Below are 26945 nucleotides of genomic sequence, written 5' to 3'. Positions count from 1 at the left end.
AGTGGGAACAAAGGCCAAAGCCAGATGGATTTCTATGGTCTGTGTCCCTCAAATGGCAAAAGAAAGGTGAAGTTTGGCAATTCCAGTGTTGTAGATCATTTAGTTGTCGTGTGCTACAAGTGAGGGAGTTGTGCAGCTCAGGTGGGAGGGGTAGACGTCTTGACTAGTAAGTTGAATAATGTCAGGAATATCTGGAGTCTTGGTTATAACAGCAAGAAAAACAGTGAAGGCAATCTTAGGTGCCCAATCTCTATTATATCTATTTGGACTCGACATGTATGTGTTTTGGCTCTGTGGCCTGCTTCAGGAGTCTGAATGATATCATTCTGAAAGTGTCAACTGATTATTGTCTTTTTAAACAATGTTCTTGATATTAAAATACTAAAAAGAAGAGCATATGCTCTTCTAAACTGATTATGTATCTCCGGTTTCTTTGTGGTGTCTTGGTTATAACCACATATCATTCCTATCATGTTTGGCTGCCTATATTGTTGGCATAGTTGAGATTTGAAAAGCAGTGTTTAAGCATAGGTGACTGGGGCCAATGCAGAGGGGGTGTGTGGCTTTGGCCACCTTATTGAGCAGACTGGATGGACCGTGTAGATCTTTATCTGCCATTATTTACTGTGTTACTGACTTGCCCAGGTTCATAAGGGGCTGCAATAGGAACAACCCAGTTGTCCAAATTCTCGGGCTACTGCATTAACCATTGGAAGAGTAACTTAATGGTTACTCCTCCACTCCAAAATAAAAAATGAAATTCAGTGGCGGCCTCCATGAGCAAGACTTACGTATCTGGTTAGGAACAACATCCACTTGGATAATATCAGGTTCGCTGTGTTTTGTGGAGAGCATTTGAGAGAGTCTTTCAGAGAAAGATATAGGGACCAGAAATTCAGACAACGGGAATTAGCTGAGCTGACTTGCACAGTAGATGTTGAGTCCAGATATTCAATGCCAGGCTGTTTCCGGTGATCGGCACTGAATTGGTCAAACATTTCTTAGCTAGCCAATAGGCAACAAAGGAAGGAAGACCAGTAGCTTGGGAGACACCATTGGTCAGACATTCCTTAGCCACCAATAGTTTGCAAGGTTAGTGTCTCCTGAGCTATTGGTCCTGCCTCCTCCGCAGCTTATTGGCTGGCTAAGGAATATCTGAGCAATAAACTAATAGCAGGGAGCATAGAGGATTTGCAGTTTAGGCTAGAGACACATCCTGCTTTTGGTCTACCATAGAGAGGGGGAGAATAGCTGAGCGAAGCACTGGGAAAGAAATGAGGAAGGAAAGAGTAGATACAAGCTGGAAGACATGTGTTGTGAGGGGAAGAGAGAGTGAGGGAAGATATATGGAATGTAAAAGGGAGAACAGAGCTGAAGCGAATGCAAAGATTTGGGGGGAGGCATGGGCTGTGATACAAAGGTAAGTGGGTGAGGAATGTGCTGAAGAAGAAAAAAAGTTGAGGTCAGGGAGAGGAACTGTGTAGGGTTCATAGGTGAAGGGGCTGATAGAGGAGATAAGCTGAGAAAAGGGTTCTGAGAAGAGAGGATCAGGCTAGAGGAATGGAAGTGGCAAGATGTTGGCTGGGACACACATAGATGTCTGCCAGTTTCTTTCTTCCCCCGTACCCCTCACCCTGATACTAACCAGCCAAGAATGCCTCCTACCTGGGTTTACCTACATCTCTGGTGGTTCAGCGGGGGTATCATGTAGGGATGCTCTGGGGATTGGAGCCTAGTCTTGGAGGGAGGGAGGGGGTTATCAGGAGAGACAATCGAGAGGGGAACTGGTCTCAGGGGGAGGATTTGCCAGGGATTCAGAATCAGCAGGGGGTTTGAGATTTTGAATGACCACTTGCACAGCTAAATAACTAATCTCCCATCCCCTTTATTAAGCCATGTTAGGCTTTTTTATCGCTGGCCGTGGCAGTGTTAGCTCCGATGTTCATAGGAATTCTATGAGCAGTGGAGCTAATACTAAAATCCTAAAATCTTTACTGGCATGCAGTGGCATAGTAAAGGGGGTACAGGGGTGGGGTGCCCTGAACATGGTCTTCCTAAGGGCATGGCACCCTTCCTCCTCCCTGCCACCCCCCACTCCGCTCCTTGCTGCACGCATGTCCCTTGCGTTCCCCTATACTTTTTTACTTCCCCGGTATAAGGTTGCTGCCCGCGTTGGCATTGCCACCTTCTCTCTGATGTCACTTCTGGGACCCGCGCCTAGAAAGTGATGTCAGAGGGGGAGCTGACACCGACGTTCGGCATGCTGCTCACGCCGGAGAAGTTAAAAAGGTACAGGGGAAAGGGAAGGGGGTGTGCGCGGCAGAGAGGGCGGGGAAGAGCACCACTGCCCTGGGTGCTGCTTGCCCTTACTACGCCACTGCTGGCATGGCATACCTCTAAGAGAGGCTTGAGAAGCACTGGCTCTTTCATTTGAAAGGAAACTCTGCAAAGAGAGGGCATAGGATGAAGTTAAGAGGTGATAGGCTCCGGGGTAATCTAAGGAAATATTTTTTCACGGAACAGTCTCCCGGAAGAGGTGGTGGAAACAGAGACTGCATCTGAATTCAAAAGCACCTGGGATAGGCACGTGGGATCTCTCGGAGAGAGAAAGAAATAATGGTTACTGCGGACGGGCAGACTAGATGGGCCATTTGGCCTTTATCTGCCATCATGTTTCTATGTTTCTAAAAGTTAGAAGGATGCTAGTTTGCGTAGGGAGGTATGGCCAGTAGGAAAAAGGAGGTATTGATGTCCCTGTATAAGACTTTGGTGGGACCTCATTTAGAATATTGTATACAATTCTGGAGACTGCACCTTCAAAAAGATATAAACAGGATGGAGTTGGTCCAGAGGAAGGCTACTAAAATGGTATGTGGTCTTCATCATAAGGTGTATGGAGACAGACTTAAAGATCTCAATCTGTATACTTTGGAGGAAAGGCGGGAGAGGGGAGATATGATAAGAAATGTTTAAATTAAAGAATGACACGGGGAAAAATTCTGTCCCTGTCACCGTCCCGTCCCTGTCCCCGCTGTCTCTTTCAACGTCCCGTCCCCGTCTTCAGCGTCTTCTCCTCTCCATCCCCCCATCTCCAGCACCCTTCACGCGGTCCAGCAGCTCCCTCCCACCGGCCAGCCTTGCATTTCCCTCCCTCCCTCCTTTTCCCTTACCTTTTCTTCTTGAAACTGGCAATTTCTATAAGGCTACGAGCTGTATTACAGCTGGAGCCTTGAAGTCACGTCAGGTTACCTGCTAGAAAAGTATCTGATGCTACCGGAAACAGGAAGTTGCGTCAGAGGAGACTTTTTCCAGCAGGCAACGCAATGCGACTTCAAGGCTCCGGCTGTAATTCAGCTCGTAGCCTTATAGAAATCGCCAGTTTCAAGAAGAAAAGGTAAGGGAAATGGAGGGAGGGAGATGCATGGACGGCTGGCGGGAGAGAGTGGGCTGCCAGATCGAACCCTCGTTCACTGCGCGTTCACTACTTGTTCACCGCTCCGTGCTACCATTCACCGCTCCACTGGGCGGTGAATGGCCTTGTCCCCGAACTCGCGGTGACCTTTTTTTTGGTCACCGTTTTGGCAGGTTACCCGCGGCTAGCCGCGGGTAATAACCACCATGTCATTCTCTAGTATAAATACCTACTTAATGTAAATACGCATGAGTCGAGTCTCTTTCATTTGTAAGGAAACTCTGCAATGAGAGTGAATAAGATGACGTTAAGAGGTGAAAGGCTCCGGAGTAATTTGAGGAAATACTTTTTTACAGAAAGGGTGGTAGATGCGTGGAACAGTCTCCCGGAAGAGGTGGTGGAGACAGAGACTGTGTCTGAATTACAAAAGGGCCTGGGATAGGCACGTGGGATCTCGGAGAGAGAAAGAGATAATGGTTACTGCGGATGGGCAGACTAGATGGGCCATTTGGCCTTTATTTGCCATCATGTTTCTACGTTTCTCTGTCTTCCTTATGGAGCTCAGTGATGCTGCTGTTGTGGCTCGTTAATGCACCTTGTCCACATTCCTTTTAAACCAATGAGTTGTGGCAATACAGCTTTTCAAACAGTAGGCACGTGTATGGCTCAAAGCAATCTTGGAACTCATAAAGATCTGAAACAGCAAATTAGAGTACGTTTCAGCAAACAAAAGACTGTCTTTGTATGTACAGTAAATAGCACTTAACTGATTGTTCTCACTTTAATTTCCCTGCAAGGCCTTTCTCTGCCTACTTTCCATCTGGTACTGCTCAAATTGCTGTCATGCAGTCCTTCAATGTTTTCCCATCTTTCGATATTACTATCCATTTCCATGTCTGCATACGTTGCTAGTCCAGGCTGCATCCCACTACAGTCTGGTTCTTTTTTCCATGGGGGTAGACACCAGAAAATGAGAACTGGATTGAAATCTGATGCACATATGGAGTTGTAGTCCAGGCTCCTTGGATTGCAAGGGGTTACACAAAATGATTTATTTTTAGCTCTGTATTTTGATCATAAGAAATGAGAAGAGGCAAAGTGCCCCAAGGTTGTCACTAGTGGCTTTAGCAAAAATACCATTATTTCATCCCACTTCACAAATAATGTGTGCTGTCACCTTTATTTTCTATCTTGGAGGACCAAAAAACTCAACAGTACTATTCTATTGAGTAACTAAAAATGGTTAATACAATTCTGAAAATAGTCACTCCACAAGGACATTATACGATGGTCTATGAATAGTTCTTATCCACTCCTGTTCGAACTCTGCTCAGAGACATGAAGGCAGTTACCACTGCCTCACCACCCAATCATTGCAGTGTTCAATGTAATTCAAAAATTAAACTGATTCTTTTTACTTAAAGTGCTACTTATACTTTTAAAGGCTTAAGAGTGTATTTCAAATATAAGATTTGACTTAGCTTAAAAAACTTAGATTAAAAATGTCTCTAGTTCCAGAGGAACCAGAGACATTTTTAAGCTATGTCTCTTATATTTGAAATATACTCTTAAGCCTTTAAAAGTATAAGTAGCACTTTAAGTAAAAAGAATCAGTATAATTTTTGAATTACATTGAACACTGCAATGATTGGGTGGTGAGGTGGTGGTAACTGCCTTCATGTCTCTGAGCAGAGTTCGAACAGGAGTGGATAAGAACTATTCGTAGACCATCATATAATGTCCTTGTGGAGTCACCTTTATTTTGGCAAAATCCCAACTTTTATAAGTGTACAGAAGCAGGAAGCTCAGCAGAGAAGATCAATGGGTGTTAATGTAAAGTCATCTTTATAGACAGATTGTGAACCCGCTGGGATGGACAGGGAAAAATGCTTTAGTATCTGAATAAATTCATGTAAACGGTTCTGAGCTCCTCTGTGAGAACGTTATAGAAAACTGAATAAATACAGGCAGTAGTGCTGCTCGATTCAGGAAAAAAAAATTTAGATTTGATTCGATTCAGCCTATTGAATTAGTTTTTCGATTCGATTCGATTTTCCTGCCCAATTGGATGGCTTTTTTTCTAAACATCCTGGTGGGTTTATTTTATAGCCTCTTCACTCCCTTTGCCTTCTCCTAACCACACTGGCGCTGTGGTGTAAACAAAATAAAGAAACAAAAAAGACTTTTTCTCTCTCTGTTAAATCCTAGCTCACGTTTGCAGTCTAACACCAGCTCTGGCAGGATACACGTTTCAAATATGACATATTGTAATCAAAAAACAGTAAATGAAATTCGTTTTTCTACCTTTTGTTGTCTGGTCATTATTCAAATCTTGTCCCAGGCTCTGGTTATCTTCTGATAACTTGCTTGCCAGGGTCTCCTTCTTTCTTCTTTCTCCATGCTAACCATCCATCTGCCATCTCTGTCCTCCCCTTTCGCTTCCCTTTCCTCCCCAGGAGGTCTGGCATCTTTCCTTTTTTTTTTTGTCTCCCTCCACAGATCCACCTTATCTTAACTACCCTTTCATCCAGCATCTCTCCCTCCTTCCCCACCACCCCAGGGTCCACTATCTCTTCCTTTCTTTTCCCAACTACCCTCCTATCCAGTATCTCTATCCCCCCTTCCACACCATTCCTTGTGTCCAACTTCTTTCCCTTTCTGTTCCTTCCCTCCCTAAATCCCATGGTCCATCATCTCTCTCCCTCTCCTTTATTTTCAGACCCATTATTTCTTCCCACCCCAAAGTCCGACATATGCACATCTCTTTGAACCCCCCCTTCCCTCCCTCCGTGTATTTCTACACCAGAACCCCCCCTCCCCTGAAGGCCTGTTCCCCCTTAAAGGTCTGCATCCCACTCCTGAAGGCCTGTCTCCCCCGAAGGCCTGCCTGCCTGTCCCTTCCCTTGAAGGCCTGTTCCCCCCCTTGAAGGCCTGCATCCCACCCCTGAAGGCCTGCCTGTCCCCCTTAAAGGCCTGTCCCCCCCCCCCTTGAAGGTCTGTCTCCCCTCTTTGAAGGCCTGCATCCCACCCCTGAAGGCCTGCCTGCCTGTCCCCCCTGAAAGCCTGTCCCCCCCCAACTTAAAGGCCTGCATCTCACCCCTGAAGTCCTGCCCGCCTCATCCCCCACTCCGAAGGACTGCTCGCCCAACCCTCCACCCCGAAGGACTTTTATAAGATGCCTGAAGCTGCCTCTCTCTGGTCAGAAGATCATCCACTAAATTTTGCCTATGATCTCCCTCAAGCTGTGTTATCTGGCGTGTTGACACAGCACTCAGCAATGAATCTTTCAGATGTTCGATCTTTTCTTTGAGATTCTGTAAGAGGTTTCTTATTACCATATTCACCTTAGCTGGATTGTCCCCTCATAGCTGACTTCGGTTGCGTTCATGGATTTTATCTGCAATGTCTTGTGCAAGTTGACAAGTGGCATCATACATTGACAGCCAGGGCTCCGTTACTATGGTGCTTCCTGCTCTCAGCGCTCAACTGGCGAACACTTCCTGGTTCTGATGACGTGACTACGGGAAGCCGACTGCTCACTCCCCCCTCCCCTCCTGGGAAGGCCTGTGTGTTCCCCCTGGCCTCCCCGCACCGTTTACCTTATAGAAGCAGCCTGTAGCAAGATCGCAATGCCAGCGATCTTTGCACTGCTTCAGAGCTGTTTCCTCTGCTGCGGTCCCACCCCTCCTCTGACAGGACTGTTCTAAATTTTTAGCCTTGGAGCTAACTAGGCTGGTGCCTGATTAACTTCTCAGTAGTAGACAGTAGCATAGCCACTTTGGGTTCAGGCTCACCCAAAATTGTGGCACCCTTGTTAATGCTTGCGTAGATCCCCAAGCCCTACTAGCTGAAGAAGTCCTGCTCCAGCAACCCAGAGCGCTCCTGTACTTGCTGCAACCAGTGGCACTTTCTATAGGCTTTTGCTGCACCGGCTCACCCCTCTCCCACACATGCTTGTTTTTGCACATGTACAGGAGGGAGGAAAGCCAGCTTAGTGGCAGTGGTCCATAGATAGTGCTGCGAGTTACTACAGGATCGCTCTGGACCTCTTCAGCTGGAGAGGCTTGGGGTTCCTAGCAAGCTCAGGTATTGATGTGAATTAGGGGGCGGGGGCAGAGGGGAGCAAAATAGTGTATGTTTATGCTCTTTGATCTGAGAACCACCCAAATTGACAAGTCTGGTTATGTCCCTGGTAGCAGTATAAAGGATTCTGGGTCCCATTCCCCCTCCTCCTCCCTGAAGATAAATCAAGCCCTGGTCCAAGCATTCACACTCTATCCCTATAGACTTCCCAGCCTACTTTGAATTTCCTTGGTGGTCTTGGTCAGTAGTTCCCAACCCTGTCCTGGAGGACTACCGGGCCAATTGGGTTTTCAGGATAGCCCTAATGAATATGCATGAAACAGATTTGCATGCCTGTCACTTCCATTATATGCAAGTCTCTCTCATGCATATTCATTAGGGCTAGCCTGAAAACCCAATTGGCTTAGTGGTCCTCCAGGACAGGGTTGGGAACCACTGGTCTAGGGGGTCCTAGTTGCCCACTCACTAATGCCTGTTGTGGCTCTAGCCTCAAAATGGCTGCTGCAAACCCTCTTGGAAATCTAGGTAGGCCCAGGATGATGCATGTGAAGGCTAGAGCTCAATTTGCTTTCAGGGAGGGAAGAGAGAGAGGATTGGGACCAGGAGGAGGGGGAATCGTAGGGTGCAAAGGAATCTGCTCCTACTGATGCAGATCCCAATTAATATCCACATAAGTTCTGGTCACCAGCATATGCAGAATTAGTCCCAGATATTCAGTGCTGGGACAAGGACATGTCCCCATTGAATTTCCATGGCTCAGCATTTGAAATAACACTGATCACCTGGAGTTGAATATTGACTGGGTGCTTTATAATATTGTATAATATATGTCTGTAAGTGTGCATCCCACCCATGCTCTGCCTAAGTGTGAGACCCCATGCAAATGCGTAATAAATGTGTTTACAAAATAGTATCTAGGTGGAGAATTGGCAGCATTTTAAACATTTACGTGTGTAATGCGCTTGTAAATGTTCATGCTTATTTTATAGAACTGTCCCCAACAATACATCAGGTCAGTATATGCCATGCATATTTCTGTTAAATGCAATTTGGAAAATCTGTCTCATCACTGATATAAAAAAATATGTTTATTGAAGTCCTGAACTGAAAGCCTCAGCTTCTGCTGAGCCAGAGCTGTTTTCCCTTGTTGACATTTATGCCTTTTGCCGTGCTTGCCTTTAGAGAAACATGTAAATCTAATTTCTGATTGAGAGGGAGATGCTAATCCTATTTCTTGCCTCGTTTCAGTGTCACACAAATTACGTTCCTGTGTGTGGATCAAATGGAGACACTTACCAAAACGAATGTTTCCTTAGGCAAGCAGCTTGCAAGCAACAGAAAGAGATAACAGTGGTGGCAAGAGGACCTTGCTATGCAGGTATATAAGATGAATGGCATGTTCTCAGCTGCAGCATCACTTCTTGAACTGTGTGTTATGTTCTAGTTGCTAGACAGGCTTCTATGGCCTGTGCAGTGGCATAGTGAGGGGGAGGGGCGGGCCACCACAGGTGCCGTCTTGGTGGTTGTGCCGGCACCTCACGCCATGCTCGCACCCTCCCTTCCCCCACCCCCATACCTCTTTAAATCTTCACTAGCGCAAGCACCCTGTTGCTCGTGCTGGCCTGGATCCCCTCTGAAATCGCTTCTGGGTAAACGGGACCAGTAAGTGACGTCGGAGGGAAAGCCAACACTGGCGCAATCAGTTTCTTTAACTGGCGAAGATTTAACGAGGTATGGGGGGAAGGGAGAACACAAGTGTGGCGTCGGTGGCAGGGGGATGGAGAGGAGGGCATGGGGGGGGGGGGTTGCCTCCTACCCTTGCTATGCCACTGGGTCTGTGTCCAGCAAATGGCAAGAGACTGGTGAAGTTTCAGACTGGATAGGCCATTTGGCCTTTATCTGCCATCATGTTTCTATGTTTCAACACCTCCAGTGTGTTAGTTAATTTTATTGTCACATACTATGAGTGGAGGTGCTCTGCAGCTTAGGGGGGAGGAAAAGACTGGTAAGCAATAGGAGTTATAATCACGTATCACCCCATTATGTTTGGTTGCCTATATGGTTGGCACACTGGAGATTTCATAACCAATGCACAGAGTGGCAGGCAAAGCTCTGGCCACCTTGTTGGGCACAAAAATCAAATCTCCACTCATATGAAGAAGTCTATACTCAAACACTCGCACTCCACTCTTATAGTCTGTTCATACTTGGAGCTTAATATTCGTTCAGGAAAAGGCCTCAGAAATCGGGAGTACTATGCTTATAGTTTCTGTGGTAATCATTACCAGCATAGGTGTATTCCAAACACGTACTCCGTACTGCAATCACTGGCCAAAAAACAGTTTTGTTTTTTTTGCTTCATTATCCATATTATGTTTCTACTAATTTAAACTATTTTTTTAAAAACTATTTTTTAAACTTTTTCGTTATAACTTATACCTCTTATTTTACACACTAACTAATTGAGTGCAGACCGCTTCAGAATTTGAAAAACCTCACAGAAGATTGCTTATCTTTAGCGTTTTTGTTATTCTGTTTCCATTTCTGAGCTTCTTCAATTCTGTGCTATTTGGTGCTCAGGACCAGAACCCACGCAGCTAGACGCTAACGCCACCTTTGAGCTGGCGTTAGTTTTTGGCACATAGCTAGCGCAGCTTAGTAACAGGAGCCCATAGTTTTAGAAATTCAGATTACTACACTTTATTTTCTCCCTCCCCTATATCCACCCGCCCCTAGATTTGCTCTTCTTATATAGGTAACCCACCAACTAGCAATATTTTTCTATCATAGTAGGTGATTTTGCTAATTCCTAACAATCATAGGACACCTGTAATGCTCATTTCAACCAATCTCCATGGTTTTCACTCAGTGTAATAATTGTGGCTCATTTTGAACAAACTTGAAGGGCTGAAGTTAGGACCCAAAGTGGTGAACTGGGTCAGAAACTGGCTGTCGGACAGACGCCAGAGGGTGGTGGTTAATGGAAGTCGCTTGAAGGAAGGAAAGGTGACTAGTGGAGTCCCTCAGGGTTCGGTGCTGGGGCCAATCCTGTTCAATATGTATGTGAGTGACATTGCTGAAGGGTTAGAAGGAAAAGTGTGCTTTTTTGCAGATGATACCAAGATTTGTAACAGAGTAGACAACGAAGAGGGAGTGGAAAATATGAAAAAGGATCTGCAAAAGTTAGAGGAATGGTCTAATGCCTGGCAACTAAAATTCAATGCAAAGAAATGCAGAGTAATGCATTTGGGGATTAATAATAGGAAGGAACCGTATATGCTGGGAGGAGAGAAGCTGATATGCACGGACGGGGAGAGGGACCTTGGGGTGATAGTGTCCGAAGATCTAAAGGCGAAAAAACAGTGTGACAAGGCAATAGCTGCTGCCAGAAGGATGCTGGGCTGTATAAAGAGAGGCGTAGTCAGTAGAAGGAAGAAGGTGTTGATGCCCCTGTACAGGTCATTGGTGAGGCCCCACTTGGAGTATTGTGTTCAGTTTTAGAGACCGTATCTGGCGAAAGACGTAAGAAGACTTGAGGCAGTCCAGAGGAGGGCGACGAAAATGATAGGAGGCTTGCGCCAGAAGACGTATGAGGAGAGACTGGAAGCCCTGAATATGTATACCCTAGAGGAAAGGAGAGACAGGGGAGATATGATTCAGACGTTCAAATACTTGAAGGGTATTAACGTAGACCAAAATCTTTTCCAGAGAAAGGAAAATGGTAAAACCAGAGGACATAATTTGAGGTTGAGGGGTGGTAGATTCAGGGGCAATGTTAGGAAGTTCTACTTTACGGAGAGGGTAGTGGATGCCTGGAATGCGCTCCCGAGAGAGGTGGTGGAGAGTAAAACTGTGACTGAGTTCAAAGAAGCGTGGGATGAACACAGAAGATTTAGAATCAGAAAATAATATTAAATATTGAACTAGGCCAGTTACTGGGCAGACTTGCACGGTCTGTGTCTGTGTATGGCCGTTTGGAGGAGGATGGGCAGGGGAGGACTTCAATGGCTGGGAGGGTGTAGATGGGCTGGAGTAAGTCTTAACAGAGATTTTGGCAGTTGGAACCCAAGCACAGTACCGGGTAAAGCTTTGGATTCTTGCCCAGAAATAGCTAAGAAGAAAAATTAAAAAAAATAAAATAAAAAAAAATTTAAATTGAATCAGGTTGGGCAGACTGGATGGACCATTCGGGTCTTTATCTGCCGTCATCTACTATGTTACTATGTTATTTGCCTTAAGGACAGGCATTCGGTCATTTAAGGTTTGCCCCTTCTGTCTCCAAGTCTCTTCTATGAGGGAGGAGGTCAGCAGGCTCAGACCAGAATTGGCCACAATTAAAGGATCTTCCAGAACTGCATTGCCTGCGGCCAACTTACAACCACTGCCACAGATAATAAAACAGCTCAGGAATTGATGGATAACTGTAGTTTCTGGTAGATTATGATCAGTGAAAAAGAGGCATTCTCCCTGCCAGTTATTGCCCCTACATAATTCTTGTGAGGTATTGGAGCATTCTGAAGCCCAGAAAATGGACTCTGAGGAAAGTTTACAAAAAATGTAAAACAAAATAAAAGACACCCACACAGCACTAACAAAACTGCAGAATGCAAAAAAAAAAAAAAACCCCTCTTGTTATTATGAAACTCCATTATCAGAGGCATTAATTTAAGGACGCAATCCATGGTTCCAAACAAAAATGCCTTTCAGGATCCTCTGCCAGCAGAGATACAAACTACAATACTGACTGTCACCAAAGAAGAAAGTGAGAATTCTAAAACTGACATTGGGCTGACAAATGACTTGGGGGACAAATGACCTGGCCAATAGTGGCCTGCTTGAAACACAAAGAGCATCCCACGAGTTGGGGGAGGGTCTGGAGTCTTTGGTACAGAGAGAAGTTCAATAAGTGGCTCAAATCCTGGTACTAGACCAACAAACACAAGTATGAAAGGTTAGTAAACACTATAATATCCAACACCCTTCTTAACAAATAACACACTCCTTAGAATAGAGAAAAAAGCAAAACTTGATGAAACTGTCCCTGTCACTGCACAGACTAGATAGACATGTGAAATACCCAAAGCGAAGGAAAAAGCCTCAGAACCCCACCCCCACCACCTTGAATAGAACAAAGTGCGGGAAATTACCTGTGGTAAGTTACTTCTTCGGCATAAAAGACCTTCTGAATTAGGATATGTCAAAGCCTTGAGCAATTCAGTGACAGAAAATCAAACTTATTGTTATGAAATCAACACTGTCTTCAATTGTCTTCAAATACTGGTTTTAGATACATAGGAGGATGAGAAAATATACAAAAACGCAAAAGCCTATATTGTAGGGGTGGCCTACATCTTTATGTGGTGGGAACATAAGAACATAAGAATTGCCACTGCTGAGTCAGACCAGTGGTCCATCATGCCCAGCAATCCGCTCATGCGGCGGCCCTCTGGTCTAAGACCAGCACCCTAACTGAGCGCATTGTTTAGCAGAAACTTGTCTAACTTTGTCTTGAATCCTTGGAGGGTGTTTTCCCCTATAACAGCCTTTGGAAGAGCGTTCCAGCTTTCTACCACTCTCTGGGTGAAGAAGAACTTTCTTACGTTTGTACGGAATCTATCCCCTTTCAACTTTAGAGAGTGCCCTCTCGTTCTCCCTACCATGGAGAGGGTGAACAACCTGTCCTTATCTACTAAGTCTATCCCCTTCAGTACCTTGAATGTTTCGATCATGTCCCCTCTCAATCTTCTCTGTTCGAGGGAGAAAAGGCCCAGAAAGTATGGCCAGGATATCCATGTGCTGATAATCAAAACCTTCTTTTGAGGTTTTCCAGCTTCTATAGGTTCAGAACATGAGATGTGAAAAGGATTCAGGTCCCAATTCCTGCCCCATACTTTCTCTGTCTCTGTCATATGTAAGTCAGGTACCTGGGGACACATCTTAAAGACCAGAAACCATCTTTCAAATATGTCCGTCTTTTATTATGAGTTTCACATATTTATACGAATCAGGTTTGTCAGCATGTGATGGCATGTGACGTAAACACAAACCATATATGGAAGGTCACATGAAACTTTAAACACATCAGCATTTTTTCTATCTAGAGATTGAAGTCCACTGAGGGTCAGAAAAAGCCTTAACCAGCAGAGCTTCTTAACTAAAGCTGTCTGTAAATACGGCTTAACAAAACAATTGAATTCACTTCACATTATCTCTGTTTAAACATTATCTGTCCTTGTACCATCTTCAAAGAAGGGAAAGATAAACAGGGCCTACCTTTGCATCTTTAAACAACATATGCCTAAGGACACTTACTAAAGTTCTGATACGTGTCCGTTCAATTCCCCTCTTACGTCATGTAAATGACGTCACAAATACACAGCATGAGCTGGAAGGGAGTGATACCCTAGGTATGTCTCTCAAGGAGGGGTTTTTTAGGAGCTGTAATACGAATAACACAGTACATGAGCAGTCAAGACAAGAGTGCAAATAATAAGAGATTATGCATTCAACTAAAGTGCTGATCCCAAGAATTAGATAAATCAGAGTTACATTTGAACTCAGCAAAGAGGTCTGCTAATTTCTGAATGTCCATAGGAGGACCTATATTGTCAGAAAGAAAAGTACAACAGCATAAAATACTGAGGAGAATTTAACAGAATTCTCAGCTAGAATCATATCTAGGGCCATATGATTTTGAGAACCATCTGAGAAGTGGAGCCTAATTGATCAGTAATACCTTGCAAGGCGTCCCTAGAATAGTTCACAAAGCGTTGCTGATTATAATAATTTTAACTAATCCGATCAACATTCTTATTAATAGTAATAAAGGGAATAAGGAACTCAAACCCAGCCTTAACCTGAGCTCGGGCCTTAAATTCATCTGGGACCCCTCTTGGGACCCCTATAGCATCTATGTATACATGTGATCAGATTTATATCAAGACAAATAAAAGGAAAAACCATGTGAATAGGAAGGATGCCTTTCAGAAAGAATATGCAGAAGCATAGTAACCTTAACTAAAGTGCACTGGCCTATCCACTGGCTGGGTAGCTTAACAGGGAGCCAAAAGTCTCCATAAAGCCAGTAAATATCAAATCTAATGCAGCAACAATGGGGCATACCTATGAGCCAAGACAGAACAATAACCTGGGGGTAAATTACCTACAAAACTACTCTGTGTCAAATTAGAAACATGACATGTGTAATTGCCCTTATAGATGGTAACGGCAATATCAAGCTTTTGCTGTCCTGGCAACAAAGGGTATTTAGAACACTGCAGTGCACAAAGAGGATAGGTAAAATTAGAGGAGATACTGGTAAATAACCCAAAAAAGGCATGGTTGGATACCAGGAGGGAGGTCCAGAGGTACGGTTCCTAGATGGGGTCTAGCTTGAGCACATATGTAACAATTACTCTTATTATGTTGATCAGCAGTGAATTTCATCCATTCTAACCAAAGGTTAGGTTCTGAAAACCCTACCTCAACAGCCACAATATCTTCAAAAGTGGGATTGGCAATAGCCATCATGTCAGTAAGTTTATTGAATGTAGGGGCCAGTGGGTTAGTATTTTTTGAGGCCCCCACAAGATGGCGGGAGAGGATGAGTGGAGGTAGATAGATCCCGTAAGAAAACTGATGATAGCTAGACCCACCCTTAAACCACATGTCCATAATGTACATACCTTCATCAGTAGGTCTAGGGTTGTCAATAGTAAGAGAAAGCTTAATAATTTGTGCAGGAACACTTTTCCTATAACAGTGTCCAACCTTATGAAGGGTCATACAAGTAAGCAGTGATTTACCATTTTGGTCCACTGTTTTTCAGGGTATTTTCTAGTTTATAAGCCCAGTCAGTATTAATATTCCACCCTACCACTCCCCAGAATGCACACTTAACCCCCCAACGTGAGTTAGTAACATATATATATATGTCCTTAGTTTTAGGAATCTCTGAGGACCAATGGCACAGCCTTGGGATATCAATTGATGAACAGTCCACAATGTCACAATACTCAAAGGAGAAGGTGGCAACTTGCACACTGCTGGAATTATACCAAAGGGTAGCATACTATCGGTCTTTTCTGGATTCCAATTGAAGGACAGCCTTTGCGAGGGAGTAGTCCAGCTTGACGTCGTGTTCGCAAAGAGGTGTCGGGGGTGCTGTTTACAGCAGGAGTGTCATTTACAGATGGGTATGGGCAGAAAGTGTCGTGGACCCAGAACACATCATCCCTGTAGACCCAGTTAGAAATGATCCATACAGGGAGAAAAACTAGCAGCAGCAGTGCCAGTAAGAGAATGATAAAGTTGGTAGAATGCTGCAATGAGATCATTATGTTGTTCCACTGGAGGAGGTGAAATCTGCGCAGGGAAGACTTGCTTCTGGGGTTTTAGGTTAACCCTCTTCAAGCGACTTGCGTGGATCCAAACAGGAAACTCCTCAGTGAGTGCAGCGGGCCTGGTCACAGCGATCACAGTAGTGGGAAGGCCAAAGGGGAAATCCGTCTGCTTCCGATCCTTGGAAAGCTTCTGGACAATCACCAGGCTGGAAAAAATGGGTAGGAATCTGTGGAGAGAAAGGAGAAGTGCAAGACACGTTTCTTTGAACAAGCCCTAATATTTCAATTAGCTTTTAGACGTATTCCTCCTGTATCAAGGGAAAATCTACCCATGGGGCAGGGAAAGGTCATCCCGTGAGAATCTCAAAGGGAGAACAGCCAGATGTCTGTGCATACAGAAAGAGATACTTGAAAAGAGATGCTTGAAAAGCATTCCAAATATCATTCAACAGCTGTACTCCAATGTGATCCAAATAAGAGATAGAAAACAAGAGAAACCATGTTGCCTGTACTGAACGTGGCAACATGCAACAATACCAATTCATGTACTTGACATAGCTATGGCAAAAGAGAGACAATACTCAGTTACTTAAGGTTCTTAATTGAACAAGCCAAAAAGATATGTTTTTGTGTGCTGCATATAACTATTATGCACCTCAGAGAGACCATACTGATGTACTGAATGTATTCAGAAATGTATATTGAATGGATCATATGTAGGGAACACCACGAAATAAACGCTGCATAAAGTAAAACTTTTTTCTGCATAAAGTAAAACTTTTTTCTTAAACATATAACCCTTAACTAAACTATATTCAGAATATAAAAGCTAAAAGTAAAAGAACATTGCGCAGTTAGGCTAGTAAGAAGTGGAAAAAGAGCTCTAGAAATGGCCAATGTTATGTATCCTGGGGTACCCACTAAACTAAAACAAGTAGACATGACACAGACAAAACATAAAGTTTTTAAGCGTGGAGCTATTTCTCCATCTGTCAAGTGTGCAGGGCTGAATTTAACTCTGCAAATAAACACATTGATATAAAAAAACCAAAACTACAAATAATGTATATCATAACCATCTCATATTTGGAAAAAGGCATAAAGCTAATGTCTCTTTGGAGCGTCTCTATCTCTGCAGTGATAAAGAGGACCCATGGAAAACATTAGAAATATCTGTGCCAAAACGGATCTGGGATGGCTATGTATAAATCCGGAAAAAACATTTTAAATTAGCAACATCCTAATTTCAGCTAAAACAATAGAAAGGAATTGTATTTTCCAATTTATTTTCAATTCACAACCGTGCCAGCTGTAATTATTGAGCTATATATCTCTGTATCAAGGAGCAAAAGGTCAAGAATGAAAATATCACTAGCAAGAAGTTAAAATGTCGAGCGAGCACTACGATAACCAATACCATGATATTGGGCAATGAATAAGGGAGAGCTAGCAGCTGGTATCCAGGGTTTCCCCTCTTTGCACCAAAGTCCGTCCAAAAGGGCGGCTTTGGGCACCTGCCAAACGCCAGGCATCAAATTCAGAGGAGGGGGTGGAAAAAGAGAGGAAGAGAATCCTGTTCACTCGTGAGACCCAAAAGCCTATTTAAAAGAAGGGCTTGAACATCGTGAAAAGTATGAAGGGTAATGGGGTGACCTAGGATCAGAGAAGTAACCATCTCTACCACAATAGCACAAGCAGCCAGGGCTTTCTTGAACAGGAGTGACTATAAAAAAAGGCAACAGAGCGTAATTTACCGCCATGTTCTCCCTTCATGGTGTTACAATAGTCCCAAACAAAGAGATAAAACATGTGGGCATAAGCAGGAAAACCCAAACTTGAGCTAGAAACCAAAGCACATCTTAAATGTCCAACATTTCATAAGTCCATCTGATAAGAGCAGTCATTTCAGAAACCAGGGTCTGTCTCAGAATCTGGTCATAGAAGGAACAAGCAGAGATCCATTGGCGGCAGTGACCAATCATAGCAAGAAAAGTAAGCATGTCTTTCTTGGTAGCTGGGCGGGGCAGACCCAGAACAGCAGCAATGCAGAAAGTGCAGATTTTCCTCTGACCATGAGACAGGACAAAACCCAGGTATTTCACTTCAGATGTACACCAGTGCAGTTTATTTCGTGACACCTTGTGACCACACACAGACAATCATTATAAAAGGTGCAAACTATCAGCCTGACAGGTCTCCTTGAATTATGGAACACAAAAAGTTGTACAAAATGAGAATAGGACCATGAGGGGCAGTGCATGACTTGTAGAATAGCCCGAAGGACATTCCACACTAGGTATACTGTTGCTTAAAGGTGAAGGCAGAAAAAAGAGCTGAAAAGCTTCACCAACAGGGACTAAAATAAAACATTCTTTAGGAAAATGACAGAAAAAAATCATTGGCTGCCGATGGAATGGTGGAAGAAACATAAGTGCAATGAGAATTACCAAAACATTAACAGCCCTAATAATGCCATCAGCTTTGGCAACAAGAGCGATGGGCGTATTATAAGAAGAGATGGTGGTTTTGATAATGCCGGAGAAAAGTCAAGAGACGAGCAGTGGAATCTCACCTTACTGCTTTATAAAACCAAGAATGAGTAACTTCAAAGAAGCACTATAGGGGGTCAGTGGAAGCCCAAACAGAGAAGTCTGGGGGAAGGGACAAAAACATTCATGCACAGACCCTGATAATGAAAGCAAAGAACAGATTAGCTTTGCTCTGCACAAGAAAGAAAACCTCTAAAACGGAATTTTTTCTTTTTCTTTTTTCTTTTTTCTTTTTTTAACTACAAGGGAAAGATCTTAGACTGATTCAAACAGCGCATTCAATTCATTCCACATAACAGCATGTCCTACCTCAGTAGTAAACATTGGTGACACAGAAAGATGGGAGCTGAAGGAAAAATGTCATACACACACACAGCCGTACAAGTCTCATTTGTCTAGGAGTAAGTGCCTTTATGACTCATTACAAAACCCATATAACAATGCAAAAATATTCGCTTATCTTACCTTATAAGCGAGGTACAGTAATAAGAGACAATAAAATCTTATACTCTATAAAAGTTTTAACCTTACAAATGACAGAGTGGGCAGGGGGGTTCTATAAATAATTTCATTCTTTCCGAAAGAATGGCAGCTGCTTATATATTCATGAGGGGCGCTTACCGAAAGTACCCCGAGATTTTTCCCAAAAAAACTCCATAATAGAACCCAAAGCTTGAACTTAAAATAAGGGGTTGGGTACAGGTCACCACTACCCAGTGAGTATTAAAGAACAGAAAAAATTCAGAGATACTCACAAAATACCGGTGATATCATCTGCCCATCGCGGACAAGCTCCCAACTGAAAAGGATTCAGGTCCCAATTCCTGCCCCATACTTTCTCTGTCTCTGTCATATGTAAGTCAGGTACCTGGGGACACATCTTAAAGACCAGAAACCATCTTTCAAATATGTCCGTCTTTTATTATGAGTTTCACATATTTATACGAATCAGGTTTGTCAGCATGTGATGGCATGTGACGTAAACACAAACCATATATGGAAGGTCACATGAAACTTTAAACACATCAGCATTTTTTCTATCTAGAGATTGAAGTCCACTGAGGGTCAGAAAAAGCCTTAACCAGCAGAGCTTCTTAACTAAAGCTGTCTGTAAATACGGCTTAACAAAACAATTGAATTCACTTCACATTATCTCTGTTTAAACATTATCTGTCCTTGTAACATCTTCAAAGAAGGGAAAGATAAACAGGGCCTACCTTTGCATCTTTAAACAACATATGCCTAAGGACACTTACTAAAGTTCTGATACGTGTCCGTTCAAGATGGGCATGTGGAGGTGTGTTATGAGCAGGCTTTCGGCGGTCTCAAGGGTGGGTTAAACATGGACATCTTGTAGCGATAATCAAACATTTTGCAAGACATCCTGGATGGAACTTATACGTTTGGAATTAGACCTGTTTTAGAAGGGTCTAAGTGCCACAAAGGTGCCCAAACTGACCAGATAACCACTGCACACATCAAGGTAAGACACCCCCACACTCCCCCAGTGCTCACAGATTCCTCACATCCACAAAAATCAGAATACAAATGTACAAACTTGTCTCCAGAACATTAGCACATGGTATAGGAAAGCCTAGTAGAGCTGCACACAGGTATCTTAAATAGCCACTCTAAGCACTACATTTATGGTGGAAAATGTGAGCCCCCCAAAACTCTATTGCCATATAGGTGCCACCTGAAACCATAAAGGCTACTGGGGTTGTAGATAGGTATGTATAGTGGGTATTGGGGGGCTCAGCATAACCTACAAGGGAATTCTGGTGAGATGTTTATCTGGCACCTTTTATGTGAAGTTCACAGCAGTGCCCTCTAAGGTGCCCCACTGCTGTGTTGCCATGTCTGGGTAGCCAGTCCATTATAGTACTGGCCCCTCTCATGTCCAAATGGTTTTGTTCTGGGTGTTTGGGATTTGGACTAAATTTTTGGTCGAAAATATGGTATATAGATAGATGTCCTGGTGATCTGGGCGTCTCAATGGCTTGGATGTCCAGATAGAAGATTTTCAAAAATATATATATACATATATATATATATATATATATATATATTATTTTTTTATTTTTTTTTTTTGGGAGGGGGGTCCCAGCTGGCAGGCTATGTGCACAAAATTGATTTAGTGCTCTTTAACCAATGAATTAGCACAGAATTAATATTCATTAAAAAATTCCAATGCACATTTTAAAATTTTTATTAAACCAAATGTTTGAAAGAATGCATCCAGACCAGAGATTTGTCTGAATCTTTTCCCCAAAACACACCAAGTAGTTTTTTTCTGTGCTTATCTCCTTTGCAACAGATTTGACACACCAGAGGGAATAAAAACACATGAGAATGCATCCAGATCAGGGATTTGCAACAGATACGCTCTGGAAACTCCAAAACTCTTCTATGGTTTTAGCCCTTGCTATTCACCCCAAGGAACATTTCTCCTTAGTCTGCACATTAGAAAATGACACAGGGACAAATTTTTCCCCGTCCCAGTGGGAACTAATTTTCCTGTCCTGTCCCAGCGAGTTCTTTTCCTGTCCATTCCCCATTCCTGCAAGCTCTGTCCTTATCTTCACAAGCCTCAAATACTTTAAAATCACGTGTTTGAGGCTTGTGCGGTTAAGTCAGTTTATAGGAATGGGGCGGGAACAAGGACAGCAACAAAACGGGTGGGGACGGGATAGGGAAAATGAATTCCTAAGGGGTCAAATTTGTCACTGTGTCATTCTCTACCTCATGCCACAGTGGCTATTCTAGAACTTCCTTTCCCTTGAAACAGACTTGTCTCCTCTGCATTATTAAAATCTTTCAAATATTTGAATGTCTCTCTTTTCCTCCGAGGCATATCTGTTTAAACATGTGTACTGTGGAAGAAAAGCAAGGCTCTGTGTAATGCTAAATAACGTCTTGTTTTAAAAATCCATCTCTACTGGTCCAAGTTTCTTAGATTTGTTATTATTTTATATAATATTTTAGCTTTGGGCATAGTTCTAACACTTTTATTTTCCCAAGTGGGGATTAGGTGGCAGGGAATTATCAGCCTCCCTCCTCTCTTCGTATTGCACTTTTTCTCAGCCTCGGGCAACATCAGTCGCTTTCAGATGTGTGTATCTGCAAGGGGAACTTGTTTTCTGATATCACTGTTGGGGATGTAATTCTTGCAGCGGCGTCAGAAGACAGATTCCTACTGATACATTGCTTTCAAATCAATAATAAGTATCATATTGCATAATAATAAATAGGACCCTTTCTTCAGAGTATACAGTTTGAAATCTTCATTTACAATAATGGTGTTTGGTTTTTCAGAGAAAAATATGGAATACTTTTCCTGTATGTCTCCTCTAAAAGGTCTGTGATAAAGATGTGTCTTATTGGAGGGAATTCTATAAATGGCATCCACAGTTAAGTGGCTCACTACTTAGAAAAGATGGTAACAAGTTCCTATAATATAACTCACAAAGACTAACGGACTTGTGTAACACTTGACTGGGACAGTCAAAGACAGAAAAGTCTCTCTTCTCTATGAAACCCTCAGAGTCCTGCACTGCTCAATAATGTCATTGAAACAGATATGAAGCAGGGGTACAGTTTTCTTTCATCGGGTTTTCATAATACTTTTAGACTTAATTAACTGTGTACTTTTTAAAGAGTGTTTTGCTGCTGTTGTTGCTTAATGCGCCTAGCCCATATGCAAAGGCCCGACGGGACCCGTTTCGCCGATTAAGGCTTCTTCGGGGGGGGTCAAAAAATTTGGGCTGTGAAAAGATTGAAATAATTTAAATATCTGGTTCAATGACATTATTGAGCAGTGCAGGACTCTGAGGGTTTCATAAAGAAGAGAGACTTTTCTGTCTTTGACTGTCCCAGTCAAGTGTTACACAAGTTCGTTAGTCTTTGTGATCCACAGTTAAGCGCCAGGGAGATCTGCTCTAAACTAGTATTCTGTAAAGGGTGTTCTGCGTGGGACGCTCTTTACAAACAGTAGTTTAGCAAAGATCTTACACTTACCCCCTCTTTTATGAAACTGCGCTAGCAGTTTTTAGCACAGAGAGCCGCGCTGAATGGCCTGCGCTGCTCCCGATGCTCATAGAGTTCCTATGAGCGTCAGGAGCAGCACGGGCCATTCAGCGTGCCTCTCTGTTCTAAAAACCGCTAGCACGGTTTTGTAGAAGAGGGGGTTAATTTTGGTCGCAGCACTTACACCTGCAAAAACCTGGTGCAAATGCTGAGCTGAAACTAAACTAATAATTGTACTAATAAGCTGATCTTATTGACTACAACCAATGAAGCTATAAATGTCAAAACCCAATCAAGCATTATAGCTTCAAAGTGAAACTATCTTAAAAGGGGCTCAATGTCAGAATAATAGTTTTTTATTTTTGTTGTATGCATAAATATTGATTTTAAAGGGCCTTCAGATGGATTAAGACAGTTCCGATCCAATCACATATAAATATGAATCTTTCTCACATCCTCATTGGTCCAATTTTTGATTGGTTCATACAGCATGGATCCAATAGTTTCCCGCACTTTGCAAATATTTATCATCCTTATTTTGCAATTCTTTATCTTTAACTTTTGTCACATTAAAATACTTCACTTGTATCTTTATATTTTATCACATCAAGCAGCATGTACTTATCTTAGTAGAACTTAGACTTCATAGCATCAAAATTCATTCATTGAGCCCCTTTTAAGATAGTTTCAGTTTGAAGTTATAGGGCTCCTTTTATCAAGCCGCGCTAGCGGGGTTAACGCGCGTGACTTTTCATCACACGTAAAACTAATGGCATTTGGGTACCCCCCAGTGAGAGGTTGCAAACTGAAAAAACACCATAAATTCCTTCTCTCACACCAAGCAGCATCATGGGGTAAAGACCTAGAACAATTACTTTCGCCCTCTACTTATGAGGAATTTAGGAAACATCTAAAAACACACCTGTTCCTAAAACATCTTGACAACTGATCCACTTATCTCTTTCCTCTCAATAGCGACCTACTGTCCTTTTGATCACTTTTCTCCTCAACAATGAATTTCCTGTCTAATTACTTCTCTTTCTTCTTCCCCTCTTGAAGTCAGTCAATTTGTACCTTTGCTTAATCTTTTGTAAACCGCATAGAACTTCACGGTATTGCGGTATATAAGCTGTTATTATTATTATTATTATTCTATAACACCTAATTTTGAGGAATGCCCCTGACCTGCCCATGCCCACACCCCCTTTTGAGTTGTGAACTATAAAACTTAGGTGCACATTTTATATAATAGGGGGCAGGGCAGATCTGTGTGCCAATTATTTTATTTATTAGGATTTATTAACTGCCTTTATGAAGAGATTCAACAATTCCAGTTATTTTTTAGTTTCAAGTTTTTATTTAAAATTTGATGTACACGCATTTTCAAATATTTCAAAGCGTATTACAATTCTAAAATGGGGAAAACAGTACAATACATAGACACAATTTCAGATAGACATACAAACCCAGGACTGGTACAGAATGGAAGAGGGGATGAACTACAATAATTATAGTAAAGAAAGGACATATAGGGATAACACAACCGGGTGTAGAAAGAGGTAAAATGAAAAAAATATAGAAAATCGGAGGGAGGATATATATTATAAGAAGGTCATGGTCTTTGAATCTAAATTTCAAAAAGTAAGATAAAAGAAATATAAACAATAAAAGTTCATAATCCTCGAGTCTATGTTTCAAATGCATCCTTATACAAGAAGCTTTTTAGGAAGCTTTTAAATCTGTCCAATGATGTTTCATTTTGCAAGTAACTTGGTAAAGCGTTCCAAAGCTGTGGGGCTGTGACTGAAAAAAATAGCAGGCCGCCTTGTATCAATAATTTTTAAAGAAGGAATGGTGAGAAGATGGTGTTCTGTTGATCTTAATGTCCTGGATGGAGTGTATGGTATAAGAAGACGATCGATAAATATCAGTGAATTTGATATCCGGATTTTGAAAATTATTAGACCTATTTTATATGTAATTGTATAAGAAATTGGAAGCCAGCGTGCATTTTTCAGAAGGGGAGTCACATGGTCGAACTTTTTTGAGTTTGTGATGATTTTTGTTGCTGTGTTTTGAATTATTTGTAATCTTCTAAGTTCTTTCTGTGAGATGCCTTTATATAATGAATTGCAGCAATCCAGTCTTGATATTATAAGTGAATCAATTAGAATGTTTAAGGCTGCTGGTTCCAACACTTTTGTTAAAGGTCTGATTAAGTGTAATTTGTAGAAGCAGTTTTTAACCATGGAGCTGATTTGGTTGTGGTAAGAAAGTTTATGATCAAGGACTACTCCTAGGATTTTTATAGACTTAACAGTTTGTAGTGGGTGAATTTGAGATGACAGTGTGAGATCTTCTTTCCATGGGAACAGCATTGATGTTGATTTTTCTATATTTAATGCCAACATGTTGTCTTTGAGCCACTGACTAATTTGCTCTAGTTTGATGTTTATATTAATTATGTTGTTAGGATCTTCCGTGTTCAGGGGGTGCAGGAATTGTATATCATCTGCATAAACATAAGACGAGAACCCAATGGATTGACTGATAGTCCGTAAGGGAGACTGAAAAATATTGAACAGCAGTGGTGAGAGGATGGAATCTTGAAGAATTCCATGAGAGTTGGTGTAACTACTTGAGGTAGAGTTGTTGAATGTGACCTTTGAAGAACGATCTGAAAAGTATGAGCGGAACCAACACAATACTTGATCAGAGATATCAATGACCCCATTGTGATTAGTAGTCATGGATTGCTTTACAAACAAACAACGCATTATTATTGTGAAAATTTATTACAAATGTGGGGAAAGTTTTGCTGAAACAGCTCACAAATTGTGTGCAATTGTTGGTTGACAAAATGCATCAGATCAGTCCCCAGAGATTGTGCGATGTGACACAATGCAACCTCTTTGGTGTTTTGCGAAGTCTCACGTCTATACCAACAAACCAACAACAATTTTTAAGCTGAAGGAGGAGATTCAATGTGTCATTGTTAGAACTGAGCTGCAATTATGCAAAAATGTATTTGAAAATTTCGTCATAAGAACAAGAGTCATGGGAGACATTTGTCAGATATGGTGTTCCACACTTAATCGCAATGGGGCTCATAATCAAGAAAAATAAAACATCCAAAAAAACCACTTATGTTGCCACTTGGACATCCTAATTGCTAAGTGCCGATAATCAAAACTATTCTCCTGGACGTCTAGTGAGATGTTTCTTCCGCTGTGCATCCAGAGTTCCAGGAGATGTGTTGGGCGGCGTGTTATAGGCTGGCTTAATTGGACCTCTTGGGGTGATATTCAAACTTTTTCCAAGATGTCCTGGATGGAGCTTAGACGTTTTAAGCTAGGCCTGTTTTAGAAGCATCTAAGTGCCTCAAAGGTACCCAAACTGACCAGATGGCCACTGAATCCATTAAGGTATGACCCCCCCCCAACCACACACACTCCCCCACTATTCACTAGCCATGTCCCACCCCCCGAAATCTGAATGAAAGAGTACATACTCTAGACCTAGCATCTAGTATGGGGCAGCATTTAGTATGGGAAAGCTTAGCAGAGCATCACACAGGTGTCTTAAGTAGCCTGGTGGGCTAGTAAACCATAGAGAGGAGGACCCAAGCCCATAAGCCAATCCTAACCACTACATTTATGGTAGAAAGTTTGAGGCCACCAAAACCCAACAAAAACCTTTTTTATTGGCATATAGGTGCCACCTGTAACAATGAGGGCTATTGGGTGGTAGACAGATGGGTCTAGTAGGTTTTGGAGGTGTGGCTCACTGGTAGAGCTGCTGCCACTGCACCCAGAGGTTGTGAGATCAAATACCAGTGCTGCTCCTTGTGACTCTGGGCAAGTCACTTAATCCTCCAGTGCCCACCACTTTGAATGTCAGCTTTGAATACCAAAGCCGCAAAAAGGCAGTATACAACTCTCCATTCCCTTTTCCTTTTTGGAGAGCTCACCATAAATTATAAGGGTTATATGGCACCTTTTATGTGAAGTTCACAGCAGTGCTCTCTAAGGTGTCCTGTTGGCATGTCTGTGTGGCCAGTCCATCATAATGCTGGTCCCTCCCACATCCAAATGGTCTGGATTTGGACGTTTTCAACTTGAACATTTCTTTGGTCGAAAATAGGATATAAAGTTAGACATCCTAAGGGTTGGACATCCTGGTGGCCTAGATGTCCAACTAAGAGATTTAAAAAAAATATCTGTAGATGTCTAGCGGTTTGGCTTTTGAAAATGGATATTTCTGTGCTTCCGACTTTGGACGTTTAGTGGGAAACGTCCAAATTGGTCTTAGACTTCCTTTTCAAAAATGGCCCTTCACATGCTTACTTTATACTAAAATAAAAATATCAACACTTTTAGAATAAATTATATCTTTTATTAAAAAATTAACACCCCCTTTTACAAAACCACAAAAGTTCCTATGAGCATCAGGAGCAGCGCAGAGCATGCAGCGGGCCAGCCTGCATTAAAAACCACTTTCATGGTTTTGTAAAAAAGGGGAGGGAGGTTTAAA

General features: G+C 42.4%; 1 protein-coding gene across 1 annotated transcript in view; it reads left to right on the top strand.

Annotated features, from left to right (window-relative positions):
• The window catches only part of TMEFF1 (transmembrane protein with EGF like and two follistatin like domains 1), a 436679-nt gene that overhangs the window by 169041 nt on the left and 240693 nt on the right, over positions 1–26945 (top strand). Inside the window, exon 3 of the mRNA XM_033930653.1 lies at positions 8744–8873. Coding sequence (XP_033786544.1) covers positions 8744–8873 — 130 coding nt within the window. The remainder of the gene's footprint in view (positions 1–8743; positions 8874–26945) is intronic.

The sequence above is a fragment of the Geotrypetes seraphini genome, chromosome 2 (assembly GCF_902459505.1).
Source record: "Geotrypetes seraphini chromosome 2, aGeoSer1.1, whole genome shotgun sequence".
Lineage (NCBI taxonomy): Eukaryota > Metazoa > Chordata > Amphibia > Gymnophiona > Dermophiidae > Geotrypetes > Geotrypetes seraphini.
This window is presented reverse-complemented; position numbering and strand designations above follow the sequence as displayed.